Raw genomic sequence first — 14,938 nt, forward strand, 5'->3', positions numbered from 1 at the left:
ATCATTAATCCTCTATTTGCTTTAAAAAATCCGAGAAATTTAAAGGCAACACGCGTCTATAAGTTTTCTCTCTAAATAATATTTTAGGTTACAGCCAAGAATATCGGCGAAAAGAAAGACAAGGTCAAAAAATTAGCCCGGAGCCAGTCGGACAAATTCAGAAAACAAGTGCCTCCAAAACATCAGCAGAAGTTGAGAAGCGTCGAATCGTTCCTGGAAGCCGCTTCCAAGAGCGTCGAAGGCTACTCGAAATCAGTGAGCGAAGGGCTGACTATTACGAAGAGATTCAACCAAGTGAATCATAGAACGAGGCAAGAGGCTTCCAAGTGTGAACATGTTGTAGGCACAGTAAGCCGAAGTCCGTCTAGCCTAAAGAGTCAAGATTCGTTGCAAAAGATTCTGGCAGATCTTAAGGTATGTTTTGATTATTTTCTAAGAAACAGAAAACGTGACATAAAATGTCTTGGTATTAACTGGAATGTTTCAAAATCAACCGAATTTCCAATGAAATATTTCGTAAATGAAACTGAAAAGAACATTAAATTATCTTTTTTTATTTCATCAGCTTCCAATATGAGTACAATTTTATCATGATTTTTTGCAAAAATTATTCAAATATCTGATATTTTTTCCACGCAACTTGTGATCTCATCGTAATTATATGATTTCAGTGGTGTTCTCGTTGCATATTTAATCATAGTCGACAATGGATCACTAATTTGCGCAGTGTTTAAAACTTATCTAGTGAAGAAATTGGTGAATCTTATTGATTTGAACTGCAGATACCTAACATCCATAAAATTATCAAAGTCAGGGTCAAAAATCATCCATAAAAAATCCCTAACTTTTCACTAAATCTGCTTTTACCTAAGACTTTTTTTTGCAATGAGTTGTCGATCTTCGTAAGAAACTGCCGTATAAAATTTTGTGGAAAAAAAACTTTTTGCTTGTTCACTAGGAGTCCAAGCGCAGCATGGAGAATCAGACGAAAGCGTTGAAGAATGAGCAATTTGTGGAGAGCCTAAAACGTCTGGGTCTGAAGGAACTGTCAATCATAGTCGAGAACGAGTTGAACACAGTCTTGAAGGAGAGCGACAAGTCAACCGCGTCTTGCGACAACGCTATACAGTTTTACGAGGTAGGTTGAAGTCAATTTATTGTTAACGAGCTCAATGATTGGCTAGCATGCGTTCGTTTTACTGAACCAGCAAGATACAAAAATGGGCATTGCTTTTTTTCCCACCTTGTGAAGCTTTTAGAAAATTGATTACCATAGCGATTAACGGGGTATTGCAAACGGGTTCTTAATTTTTTTGTACAAAAATTATTGCATTCGGACGTGAGAAAATTTCAAATTGCTCTATAATAAACTCAAATCTAATATCTGAGGGGTTTAAAGTGTTTTGATACAAGATCGACTTGAAGTGACCTTTCTGTCGTTTGAAAACTATTGTCTAATTAAATTACAGGGTTGTGCCGAGGATTGGAAGCTGTTATATTCGTCCATGTCTGGTTTTGAGGAGAAAATGGCGGGCATGAAAAATAAACTGATTGAGTCGCCTTTCCACTCATTGGGTGACGAGGATTTACGAGCAGAGATATGCAAAACTGAGGTGAGCTAGAAATTGAAGCAATTTTGTTTACACAAATTCAAGGCTTGTCTACATTATAATTGACCTTCTAATCATTATAATTGACCTTTCTACATAAACTTACCCACCAAAGAAAGACCTTATCTAATGATCATCAGGGGCGGATCCAAGATTTTCTCAAGGGGTAGGGGAATATTCGAAAAATATTCTGGAAAGACAAGATAGATTTTCCGAGCTCTCCAAAACACTGGAAAAAACTTGTGGGCCGCAGACAAATTTTTGAACCGCAGACAAATTCGCGGAGGAACGTGCCAAATAAAAAAAAATTTCGAGAAATTTTGGTCGTTTTTGACCAAAAAACAACGGTGAGTGAACAGAAGTTTTTGAGCCGAATATTCTGATGGCTATTGATGTAAAGCGAGAACAACAGTTTTGTCAAAGTTAATTGTTTTTTTTTCGTAAAAAGGGGAAGTTTTGACAAATCTTGTCTCGTTTCAGGAGTTCACTCAGCTATCTAGCAGAGACAAAGAATCGATTGATCAATTGAAAATGGAAGGATCGAAGCTGTGTCAGAAACTAGGAGAGAACGGATTCTCACACCAGATCAGAAGAGAGATGCAGTCAATCGACACACAATATCAAAAGTTAGAGTCATTATAATGTGGTTTCAGGCCAGTTATTTTGAGTTTTTCTTAGCTCTGCTTGTATACTACTATGATCATAACTGCCAAATTTTCTGCGCTGCAGGCTGTTTCTGGAAGATGATGCAGTTTTGAGCATTTGTTGGAAGGTTTCGACAAAAATCGCGTTTTTTCGGCACTTATTACCCCCTCAAAGATAGTACATTCTGGCGCCCAAGGCGCCTCTAGAAAAAATTTAGACTTCATCAGTTTAAAAAGACTATGGTAAGATATGACCAAATAGGGAGCTTTTAGAAAATTTTAGAAATAGGGAGCTTTTTAAGAAATTCTACTTTCTGAGTTCAATAATCAAAAGATATTTTCCCTACGATAATTTCTGCTAAGTTTTTAGAATTTTCCAAGTTGGCCGATTTTAAATTTTGAGTTCGCGCTTTTTGTGAAGTTCAGTACGAAGAAAATTACACTTATTCAGGTCGTGAGAATTTTTAGTTATAAAGTCTTAAAACTTGTGCGCGCTCAAATTTGATTGGTTATAGCTTAATTTTTTATTGTTCCGACTTTCGATACGAAAGTAACGGAATATTTGTACTCGGGGTGGGTTTTTTGTTCTTCAGACAAACTTCGACTTTTTAACTAACCATTTTTGACGAAATTTTTTTTACATCATTCAAAAGGTATTGTTGCCCTGAGCTCAAATTTCATCTGTGATCATTTTTCGTAAAGTTATGAGGATTTAAAGATTGCAATTTTGGCCAATTTGGGACAATTAACGCGCGATATATTTCGCGCTATTAACGCGTAAGCGAGATTTAATTCGTCTTAGAAATCGTTCCAAATTGGTTTAACGAAGCTTATTTGCCATAAATCATTTTTTACTAGCAGCGAAATCTATCCTTTTGTACTTTATATGGCGTGTGGGGGGATGATTTTCATAAAAAATTTCAATTTGTTTTGAAAATGGAAGGATCGTTATTCCTGCTCCATAAACCTAAATAGGCAGTCGCAAGATTCAGGGCTTCGCCCTGATACGAGAAGTCTTGTTTATTTTTAATTCCGATAACAAAAGTGCAGTTGCTGTCAATAAACGTTAATTATTTTTAATTTCAGTAATAATAGCAGAATAAAATCATTACCTATGACCCACTTTTCTCTAATTGGTTAGTTTTCTGAAAAAAAAGTGGCAATCATAAAAGTTTCATGAAAATCGAAGAGCTTCATTGTGATTGATTTTGCGATTTTCGTTTTAACTTTTTGTTTCGCATAAAACGTGATTCGCTTCAAGTTATGTCGAAGTACATTTTATTGGCTTAGTGATCTAATTTTGGGTCGCTTCAAGGGAAAAACACAATTTCTATACTCCCTTTTGGATAGCAAAAAATGGCAAAAGTCTTAGAATAAAATTTATAGTTCAAAGTTTTTCATGACAACAGTTTTTTTTGTTCTACTGAATTTTACCCAAGTTTTTTTCGGCTCAGTTGCCGCTAGATGATTACCTTTGAATTTTCCTTAATTGCCCTCGTTTGTTTTTCTGGGCGTGTTTTCAGTACATAGAACATTCTTCCAGTCAACATCTTGAAGTTTAATTAGTGGTTTTTCGATTTTTTTTTTGTTTTTTTCTGGACTAATTGGTTTTATTTTCTTGTCTGCTAGCTTGCAATGCTATTTTTGTGTGGTATCGAAAGTTGTGTGGTTTCGTAAAGGTCACAAAAACGTGATGATCAACCTCTAGTTGTTTTGATGAAAAAAGTTCCAATCCTATTGTTCTTGAAATTCAAAGAGATTTATTTTTCTCTGTTTTCTTCTTTCGCTCATGACTTATGTTCTAATTTTTCAGTGAACTAAGGTGTTATTTTTGGCAAAATGTTTCAATTTTTTCTTGATATTTTAGTGGATATTTTCAATCAAAGTTTTCGTTGACAAAGTTTTTTTCAAACACGTTACTGGGCAGTACGAATTTGTAGGGCTACGCCCTGATACGAGCATTTTTTGTTGTATAAAAATGACTCGTCGTACATCCGTTGGTAATTCAGAGTAACTGAAACTAATCTTAACATAAAATTTTTGTGTCATAATTACTTATCGCATTCGTTTCTGTGAATCATCTTCTGTGAATCATCTTTGTCAGTGGTTTTTGTGCAGTTTTCATTTGTAATGGATTCCATGGACAAGTAAAGACATTGGAATCAGTCGTAATGGAAATCAGAGACGAGAACTCACTATGTTGTAATTAGCTGCAATACTGAACTTGGGGTTGTTATGATGATTGGTTTTTTTGCAGCTTCCGAGAAATGCTGTCACAACTGTCGACTGAAGTGACGGGTGAAATTGAGAGGCGAGAGGAGTTCAGAGGTCACATGGGCCAAGTGGAGACCCAATTGGAAGGAGTGCATGACCAAGTGAAGAACAAGCTTCTGTTCACACTCGACCAGAACAGTGTGGCCGCCAAAGTTGAAGAACTTAAAGTAAGGCAGATTTTTGTGAGGTTTTTGAACAGTTTTTCCTATTGTTTTGTTCGTATCCATATGTCCTCAGTAAATTCAACATCTCAAAACAAAGTAACGAAAATAAAATGATGTTTGCGAGTATGATAGTTGGGTTACTAAACAAAAGAAGAAAGATTTGGGTTACTAAACTAAGTAAGAAAGATTTTAGGGACCCACATTTTAGGGACCCACTATCGTACTTGTACATTGTGTTTTCGAAACTATTTTCCGGTCGTTTTTTTTTTCAGTTTCCTTCAAATCTCAATTGAGTTTCCATAAATTACTGCAGCATTTTTTTTACAAGCTGTCTTTAGATCAAAGTCTACCATAAATTGTAGCCACCCCTTGTTTGTTTAGAATGCAAGCAGAGAAATGGACGACTTGTTCAGTCCAATCAAAATTGAGTACCTCAAACGGGAGGATTTGTGTGGCCAGAACAAATCCAAAGTAGATGTGGAAACGAAGTCGATTTATGACAACCTCCAGAGTTCTTTAGTAGCACTGAACGACAAGATAGCTGCTCAGATCAAATTATCAGGCAAGCTTTATTTGGCTTATTTGCGTTTCAGTTAACTGCCGATAGATCTTAACCTTGCCCTTGCAGTTGAAAATTTTAGATATACATCATTTACTGAAAAAAACAAAGCTTGTGCAATCTCTGATTTTCATTATTCTAAGCTTGGCTTAAATAGGTCTTGAAGGCAAAGTGCTTGCCAAAAAAATGCATAAATGAAATTTATATTACCATCAAACGAGCTCTTGAACTCTTTACAGACATCTCTTATAGTGTCCCTGATCAAAAACTAAATTTTTTTAATGTAATTCTTCTGAACTGCGTAATGTTGCCTTAAGATGCGACCACGAATAAACTCGGCCTCGAACTACTGACCTATAGACTGGGAGGCGGGTACCTGTACCACCACAATATCGCTCACTAAAAGCGATTTATCTTATTTTGACAAATAAAATACATCATAACTTTTTTAAGTGTAATGTTGATACGTACATCATAGCAATTCAACCTGTAATGCTAATACATTTGTTTTTTTTTGGTAGATATCTATCGGGAGAAGTTGCGCAAGTTCTACACGAGGTATTCAGAGTTGGAGAGAGAAATGAGTTCGTTCTCCGAGGAGTTGCGTCAGAGTGTCGCTCCTCCTGCTGCCGCACAGGAAGAGGATGAGTCTCTGGATGTGGTGGAGAAACAGCTGGCTACTCTGGAGGTATGATCACGCAGTTTTCCAGAAGTTTCTAGAACTTAATTGGGAAGATCTAAAGTTTTTGTTAGGGATCCTTTCACCCCAATGTATGCTATTTTTGAGCGAGAAGCCTGCAAAAACAGCAATTTTTTGTCAGACCTTCCATTAGTTGCTCAAAGCGACGGTGTTTTTGTTCAGTTTTGCAGAAGTTTGCATGCTTGCAAAAAATTTATCAGAAAAAAAAGAAAAACAGTCGGTAATTTTTTGACAAGCCACCTATCACTCCCCTCCCCCCTCGAGAAAAAATTTTAGATCCGTCTCTGATTCCAATGATTCTCAATAGTTTGATTTTGAGCTGATTTCATTCCATTAATTTACTTCTAATGGGGCGGCGAGTTTAAATTGTTTTGTAATATTTCAGACAAAGGTGAGCTCATGTTTTGAGTTGGATCAATAATTCATACATTAATTTTCCTATTGCGGACTAGCAATCCTTAGTTTAAACGAAACGTTACTTTTGAGTTTTTCATGAATTGAAAACTTTGAGCAGCATATGACTGATTTTAGATTATATGCGCAGCGTTTGACTTTAAAGTTGCGTGTTATTTTCTAGACTAAACTGATTTTGGTAAGTTAAATGGAGGTATTTAACCTAGTTAATATCATTTTTGTGAGCGAAAACTGTTAACTAAATAATGGTTGTCTGAAACTTTGTTGATTGTTGGAATGTTCTAGAATCTTCTGGTACGTCAGCAGGAACTGCAGTCGGCCGTTGACAGCTTGATGCAAATGGCGTCAGATGAAATTTCTCCGTTCCTAAATGGAACCGGGAAAACGAACTTGAACGAGAAAATGACTAAGTTGAAGTTTGATGCGAATTCGCTGAGAAACGAAGTCAACTCCAAGTAAATCTTTGTTTCTGTTTGTGACAGTAGCTATAGATTAGTTGTATAGCCACCAGCGGATTTAGGGGGCGGGGGAACCCCCCTTAGGGATTCGTCCCTCTGCCGACCCAAAGGGTATCCTTTTGTACTATTTTGAAATATCCCTTTTTGGCTGACTGACCCTAAAATTTTTCTAAAAGCGCCTTTGGCGCCAATATATACTAATTTTGAGGGGGGAACGCTCGCCGAAAAAAACGCGATTTTTTGGTTAAAACTTTCCAAAAAGTGTCTATAAACGCCTTTTTGGCCTGTTTTTTCGCAAATTTGCCGCCTGCGGCACAGAAAATTTGGTCAAAATAGGGTCTTTCTAGTGATTTGGGAGAGCTCAGAAAATCAATTTGGTCAACCTAAAAAGAAAAAGTTCGACAAAATTTTCGAAATTTTTTTGAAAATCCGCCCCCTCCCTCGAAAAAATCCTAGATCCGCCCCTGTCCATAGCCATGGCTTTTTGTCTTTTTTGGTACTTTTTAATCATACTAATCAATTAGATTTTTAAAAAATTTGGTTTTCGTTTTTGGAAAATAAATCGATTAACTGCGTCGAAAGTTGACAATTTGCCATAAAATTCTAGTTGATTGAGTTTTTTTTCAACAGACGGTTTCTTTCATTTCAGAATATCCAACCTGCGTGTGTCACAGCAGTCATGGAAAAAGTATCTGAATTGGCTCAAACAGACGAATGAGTCGATTAACATTCTCAGAACAGAACTGGACAATATGGACTGGAATGTTTTCACGCTAGAAGGCTTCGAAGACAACAAGCAGACGTTGGAGGTAATGGCGTGGTGTGTTTTCTAGTTTTTGACAACTAGAAAATTATAACTTACTTTTGTTGCTCTAAAAGAAATTTAAATTGTATCGAAACAAAAAACCGAAGATTGTAATTTTGTCTCACAGCTGTAATTTTGAAAAGATTGTGACATTTCTGGAAATAGTGTAAACAAGTCCAAAAAGGTCTTATGCCTTTTTCGAACAAGTTTTTGTTGATTTAATAGAAACAACGGCAGAAACTGAAAAGTTTGGAAAGTGATGTTTCCAATGCAAACTGCTCCGATGAGCTTATCGAGAAATTAACCAACGAGGATCTGAAGAATTCGATTCAGAAGCAGATTAACAAGATCAAAGGACAGTTCCAGAAGTAAGTTTTAAAACTTCTCTGAATTTCTATTTTAAATTTTCAGTACTAGCTAGATCATTGACTTCAGTAGAATTTTAGAGCACTTGTTGGCTCGGTGGTAAAAATAGCTCCGCTCATTGAGCTTGTCATTTTATAGAAAGACATTGGCCTGAACTGAATTTTTTTGAGCTAATTAATAAAGTTTTCATTCAATTTTCTTTCATTTGAGAAATATTTTAAGACTGCAAAATTCAATCGAGGAAAAACAGTCAGACATCAAGAATGAAGAGGGAAGCCGCACTAAATTCCTCGCCGACGTGTTCCGCGCCTGTGATTGGATAGAAGACAGCCAATCACAGTTGGCCAACGAATTGAATGCTGCTGGAAACCTCAAGGAAAAGATCAAAACCTTAAAAGTAATTTTTCCGCAGTTTTTTTTTATAAGTTCTTGGGATAAGACTGTTGGTTTATAACCAAAATTCTTGATTTGAAATCCAAATTGCTGGACGTTTTTGGATGTCTTGAAAATTTTAATGGGAGCAACTTTTCAATTTGAAGCATTGAACAGGTTTTGAGAAAAGCTTAAGCTTGTTTTAGGTGATCTGGCCTTTTAATTATTATTTTTGTCGTGAATTTCTGATTGGGAATTGAATTTTGTGAAGTTTTTTGACAATAATTGAGGCTCTGGATGATTTCAGGGATGTTTGCGAGACTTGAAGACTAGAAGTGGCCAGATTGACAAACTATACTCGTATTGGGAGAAGCACTGTCAGTCTGTGAATTGTAAAGTACCCGAGCCTCTCTTCAGTAAAAATGCGGACTTCAGGGAGTCGGAAAATAAATTCAGAGGCTACCTCGAAAAGGAGATTGACAGGATGAGTGAAAGCGAGTCCAAAGTGAACAGGTAAATCACTGCACAAGTATTCACGACATAGTTTTCAAAAGTATCAGATTAATTGAAGCTAAATCGGCAGGTATGTTTATATTCAAGAGCTTTCTGAAAAAAAAATGGAAAAAAAATTATTCAGATAAGAGCATTTATCCACTCGGAAAGGACCAATGTACTAGCATCTCAGCTCTTTACGAAAAACTACTGTTCACTACTTGAGTAAGCAACACACGTTTTTTTGGAGTTATTTTACTGGATTTTCTGATGTTTACATTCGCGAGCGTAGTGTATCATTATGAACCTTTTTTTTCCAAGCTAACTCTCAAAAAAAAGTGCTCATTTAGTGGCACTTTTGCTTTAATCACAATCTGTAGCTTACGAAATTTCATAGAATCTGTTTGTCTGCTTTATTTGTGGCTAGTTTTTAGGGCGTGAGATTCTTCATCTCTAGGTCGCAAGTTCGAATCCTTCGCGTGATAGAATCTTTTCTACTAATTCCAGGCGTATTTCTACTTTTTTTTATTTCACTTCATAGAGCTGTATTTTTTGTCGTGTTCTTGCTAGTGTTTGCGAAGCGCAGCTTCGCCTGTGTGAAATAATTAAAATTTGTTTCAAAAACACTTTTTCCATCGGCAACCACCATAGTTTCAAAAGAAATAAAAAATTTGTAGTTTTTTTTGGAAAATAGTTTTTCATTTGTGTTGTAGAACAATTTTATGGCCAAAGAAGCGCTGAGGGATTTTAGTTGAAGTTTTCCTTATAGAAAAATCAAGTTTTCTGAGCCTAAGTGTCCATTTTTTATATAACAAACGTTACTCGATCGTGCTACTCGCTCGAACTTAGACTAAATCTCAAAAACTTGAAACCAGTTTTTCTCGACACTGGGACAGCATTTTGAAATTTTTTCAAATGTTCTTCGAATCTTGACTGAAAGGGCTTTAATATGATAATATATCACTCGACGCAATCCGATTATTATTTCTTGTACTTGATTTTGCTCGGAAAAAAAACTAGAAAAAAACACCCGAATACAAAGTTCCTCCCCATTTTCAATGGTCGGAATAAAAGCGAAATTGATTTTCTAGCCTTGAGTAAACGTGTATTTTTTCAGTATCCGAGAAAGATTAGACGATATCGGCGAAAAACTTCTGGCTCTGGATGGAGATCTAGCTGCGGCAGAGGAGCAGAAGTTCGACCAGAACTGTCGCGAAGACTTGAATCAGAAGCTCGTCCAAGTTCAGGTTGGTTTTCAAAACGAAACATATCTGGAAAACAATGCGGGAGTATTATTAGTAAATCAGAAGTCATTATTCAAAACTCTGAAAAAAATGGCGCATCTGTAGTTGTGAAACTTGCTAGCAATCTTATTGTTGCTGGTTCGAATTTTGTTTGTGTGTCATAATTTGCGAGGTTAGCTCTTGCAAATAAGCTATAGCTTAATTAATCTTAAAAATTAACTTTCGGCTTAGGCCTCTGGCCGCTTGCTGAAATAATGCAACAATTTAAGAGTTGTGGTCAATAAATCGGCTTGCAGTGGTTCGTCTAAAATTTTCTGCCTGTCGAGTTTTTGTCGCAAGATTAGCTCCCAACATGTGCATATATTTTAAGGAACTGGATTCGAGCGTGATTCAACTAGAGAAAGATGTGAGTAATGTTTTGGCTGAGTTGGAGACTGAGAAGGTTCTCAATTCTACTTTCGCAAGCGAGATGCAACAACTGCAGGCCAAAGTAGTCAGCGCTCGCAACCAGATCGACTGGCTTACAAGGTAAGTTTTGTACAGATGTGCCATCGTGTATTTGGAATTCTGGCGTGTATTTGGAGTTCTGGCCTTATTTTTGCCAATAAACTCAAATCTTGAAAGATTCGGTTTTTTCGCTTATTTTTGGTGTATTTGGAATAGAAACTTGCCTTATTCCTGACAATAAAAGCAAATCTTGAAAAATTCGTTTTTTTTGTAAGGTTTATGTTTATATTTATTAGTGCACGAGAAAATGATAACCAATCAACAATTTTTGGTAACGAGATTTTTACAATTTTTGGTAACGAGGTTTTGAGAGTTTATATTCCATTTATGCAGTAAAATTTAACTACCATTTATTGTGAAGATTATAAGTTTAAGCTAACAAATAGTGCAATCTCGGGAAGCTTCTGTAAGATTTCACTTGGTTTTTCGAATATACTGAGTTTTTCGTTTGTCTTTTATCACGTGTAACTTATCAGCCAGGTTAAATTTTCGAAAAAATTTTTTTTTAGAGCAATAGGTAATTGTTATATCAATTGTTGCTTTATACGAAATATATGTTTTTAAAAATTAACTTGGTTGATAGAGAACAGCGAGAAAATTTTAACTTCAGAAAACTTTTGTTTGCCGTCAAAAAATTTAAATTGCCAGTCCCAAAATAGTTTAAATTGGTGTGAAAAATAATTATTTTGAACAACTTCATTTTAGTTTTAAGTTTTAATGGGCATCACTGAGACAGGTGAAATGTTTTCCAGATATGTGGAAGAATGCGGCAAGGTCTGGGACAGCCTAGAGCAGAAAGAACAATCGATTCAGAGTTTGATCTCTTGTCTTAAAGCGAAGAAGACGAACAATCTAGACACGCTTCCAAACATGGAACAGGTTCTAGAGCTGTCAAGCTTGTTGCAGGTACCATATTTTAATTGGTTTTTGTTGCGACCACTTCCGAAAATTACAATTCACTAATTCAGCTTATTCACTAATTGGAACTTAAAATAAAAAAGAGCAAAAAAAATTTGAGAAAATCACAATAATTAAGAAAATTTCGATTTCGAAAGTTTCGTACAAAATTATGCATGTCGGAACATTCTATCTGTGCTAATTTCACAGCTACGGGCTATCCTTGTTTATTTGACTAAAGTGCTATTCATGGCAATGAAAAACAAATATGTTAGTTTCCAATATAGTTCGTTCGTAAAGTAAATCGAATAATAAACTCTTCGGTATGTCGAAATGGAATTCCGACAAGGAAAAATTGTTTTGATCATAAGTTTTCTATCATAAGTTACTTAAAAATTTTTCTTCATGAAAATTGATGCTAAAATTTTACCCATTTTTTGAGTCTGTCAGTCAGCGACCACAAAAAAATAGACGTCTAAAGAATTCACTTTAGGCTGACGCTAAGAACCTCAGGAACGCCAAAATAGAGGAGTCCGCTTTGACTGCACTCGCAAGCCAGTTGTTCGACTCCTTCGAGGTTCTCAGTCCCCGATTGGACAAGAAACTGAGCGGAATCAGCCAGTCTGTGAAGGAACTGCAGACAAATAACGCCAACTACCTCGCAACTTGTCAGGTAGGAGAAAGCTGTTGCTAATATTGTAATTAATCTGTGTTCGCAGAAAAAATGATGAATTGGGTTCTAGAACTACAGGTCGCGAGGAGTTGCAGCCTAAAAATTAATGTTAAATATTTTTTCTGCAAAACTGATGTCAAAACTATTGGGGCATAAAGTTTGGACCTGCAAATGCGATTAAAAAAATCATATTTTCTCGTCTAAAATGGAAAACGCTTTCTCGATGATAATCGTGGTGGGCCTCGAACCGCCAACCTCTTGATTGACTGACTTGATATTGTTCCAGAAAGAGATTGAGAATCGGTCGAGGATGAAGAAGGGTCTTGATAAGCTTACGAGTGGGGTGGCGGAGTTGAACTCCAAACTAGATGACTTCGAAGAGTGGGATCTGCAGGTCTGGGACGAAGAGCAGCTGAGCAAGGCCATTCAGCAACTGAAGGTATCAATTAAAAACCTAATTGCTTAGTAAAATGCTGAATTTAGATTATTTATGTTATGAACAGCATGTTATTAACGGAAGTTTATAGCATTTGAACTGCCTTTTTATTTGATTTAGAAGATCCGCAGACTAGATCCGCTATTTTAATTTTTGTTCTGACTTTTTTAGTGTTTAACCTTCTTGTCTTTTGGACCATTTACATCTATTTTCTTTTTTTTCTGTTGTCTATTTTGTTTCACTGTTTTTGTTACTCAGAAAAAGACTTACTAGCAAAAAAAAATATTTTTCTAATTTCTTTGCAGATTTTTTTTGGAATTTTTATTAGTTTTTTTGCCAAGGAAGCGCCGCAAATTAAAGTTTCGAAAACTAACTTTCTTGAAGTAAACTTTTCAGAGGTCGGAACAATTAATTACCTGTGTTCCAGGAGGACAACGAGCAATTGGAAGAACTAAGTGCCTCCAAGCTCAGACTCATTTCACAGCAGCACAGTTGGTACAAGAAAGAGTCCATGCCTGAAGAGAGTGAACAGAACTGTGCTCACTTAGCCGACCAGATCAAAGTAGCGAAAGAGAGAGTGAACAAGAAGCTGCAAGAGCTGAACGGATTGCAGGATGAATCGAAAAAGTGTGACTCACTCATGAGAGAGTTGAATGCAGTCTTGGAGAAGGGACTGAAATCGGCTGAAAAGATAACTGAATCTAAGAAAAATCTGAAATCGAGCAAAGAATCGGACACACTTATTGAGAATTTGAATGTAGGTTAATAATAACCCTTTCGATAAGGATATCGCAATCGGGTACTAGACTTTTTTCCCATATTTATGTTGGTTGCAATTTTACCAACTTGGTTTGTTAAAATTTCATTGTTTATTTGTTTTTTTTCTTTTCCTTTTTTTCGGCTTGATAGCTTTCGGCCTATACTATATCGGCTTAGTGGCCTCATATTGCGTCGCTCAATATCTGTGCAAAACCGAACCGACCAATAGCTTCAATAGAATGATTTTTTACATCAATTTTTAAAAACAATTTATAAATGAAATTTTGCTTATGTAAATAAATTAACAGTTTTATTTGGGTCAATGCTAAAAAACAAAGAAAAAAACTGTTTTTTTTACAAAGTTTTTGGAATCAAAGTTTTTTTTAACCATAAGTTCTTTGACCTTAGGAGCTCAAAAATCAACTGGAATGCAACGCACTCAGCGTAATTCGAGACCTGAACAATCTCGTACCCAAAAACGGACCAAACCTGAAGCTACAGACGAAATGCAGTGAGAAACAAGCTGTTTTAAACCAACTCGTGAGTCAAATTGAGCGTGAGTCATCTGAAATACGAGAGGAGTCGGATTTATGGATGCGATACGAGGAGAGTCGGGAAGAGTTGGAGTCAATGGCTAATATGAGTGATGGTGTTGAGAAGTTGTCTAGAAAGGATGTTTCTACGGAGAAAGGGCTGGAAGGAACTATTGAAGAGTGCCAGGTATTTTTGCTTTCTGTTTTTAAGAGCTATGAGCGTAGTGAAGACTTTTTTCTCTATTTTTTTTCAAGAAAAAGTCCTAATATTTTTTGATCAACTATATGTTCAAGCGCATGTTTTGCTGCCTTATATCTAAAAAAAGGTTTGGTGTTTTAATGTTGAAGTTTATTAAGTGTAAAGGGACGAATTTGTTAAGAGTCATAAACGTAGTGAATACTTTTATGTAGTTCTTCGTGCTTTTTTGTTTTTTTTTTCTGGAAAAAGTCTAAAATTAGTGCATTCAGGCTCAAATTGATATTTTGCGGATTGACTTTTGATTTTTTTTTCAAGTGCAGTTCGTTTCCTTTGTTCAAGGGAAGGCAAACTCCACTATCGAACAAAAAATGTAAAGGCGACGAATGACGTTGTCGACTTTTGATTTCGAAAGTGGTTTTTAATTTGCAGAGTAAAAAATTTAAGTTAATTTTATCAAAAAAGTGTCACTCAGAAGTTTTTCTTGAATCTCAAAGAGCCTCAAGGCCATATATTTTTTTCTCAAAATGCAAAAATTGACGTTTTTTTTTAAAAAACAGTCAGTTTTTTTTTGTTTCCTTGCGTTCATGACTCTTTCCAAACTGACTGTTGGCTTTGATTTAAGTGCCAATTAAGAAGAAGAAGAAGAATTTATTTCTCCAAATAGTTGATAATACAAGCATCAATTTATTTAAATTATTAAGTCAAAAAAATGGAGGGGATAGACAAAAGGCGCAGTATGTGCCTACTTGACGTCTACCCGTTGAACAAATTATGATTGCAACTAAGTAATAAAGATAAATTTACATTCGAATAAATATAAGATTGTGGGGAA

The 14,938-nt window shown here is 35.8% G+C and overlaps 1 protein-coding gene across 1 annotated transcript in view; it reads left to right on the forward strand.

The window, feature by feature from the left end:
- Positions 1-14,938, forward strand: part of LOC134848467 (nesprin-1-like) — a gene marked incomplete at its 5' end in the record, with an annotated part of 86,254 nt that overhangs the window by 56,031 nt on the left and 15,285 nt on the right. Inside the window, 19 exon segments of the mRNA XM_063865934.1 lie at positions 88-414; positions 959-1,138; positions 1,470-1,613; positions 2,091-2,236; positions 4,512-4,695; positions 5,074-5,254; positions 5,773-5,939; positions 6,651-6,820; positions 7,473-7,632; positions 7,854-7,996; positions 8,217-8,391; positions 8,674-8,879; positions 9,976-10,105; positions 10,473-10,630; positions 11,362-11,515; positions 12,000-12,179; positions 12,466-12,618; positions 13,043-13,372; positions 13,783-14,094. Of these exon segments, the coding sequence (XP_063722004.1) occupies positions 88-414; positions 959-1,138; positions 1,470-1,613; positions 2,091-2,236; positions 4,512-4,695; positions 5,074-5,254; positions 5,773-5,939; positions 6,651-6,820; positions 7,473-7,632; positions 7,854-7,996; positions 8,217-8,391; positions 8,674-8,879; positions 9,976-10,105; positions 10,473-10,630; positions 11,362-11,515; positions 12,000-12,179; positions 12,466-12,618; positions 13,043-13,372; positions 13,783-14,094 (3,600 nt within the window).

The sequence above is a fragment of the Symsagittifera roscoffensis genome, chromosome 6 (assembly GCF_963678635.1).
Source record: "Symsagittifera roscoffensis chromosome 6, txSymRosc1.1, whole genome shotgun sequence".
Lineage (NCBI taxonomy): Eukaryota > Metazoa > Xenacoelomorpha > Acoela > Convolutidae > Symsagittifera > Symsagittifera roscoffensis.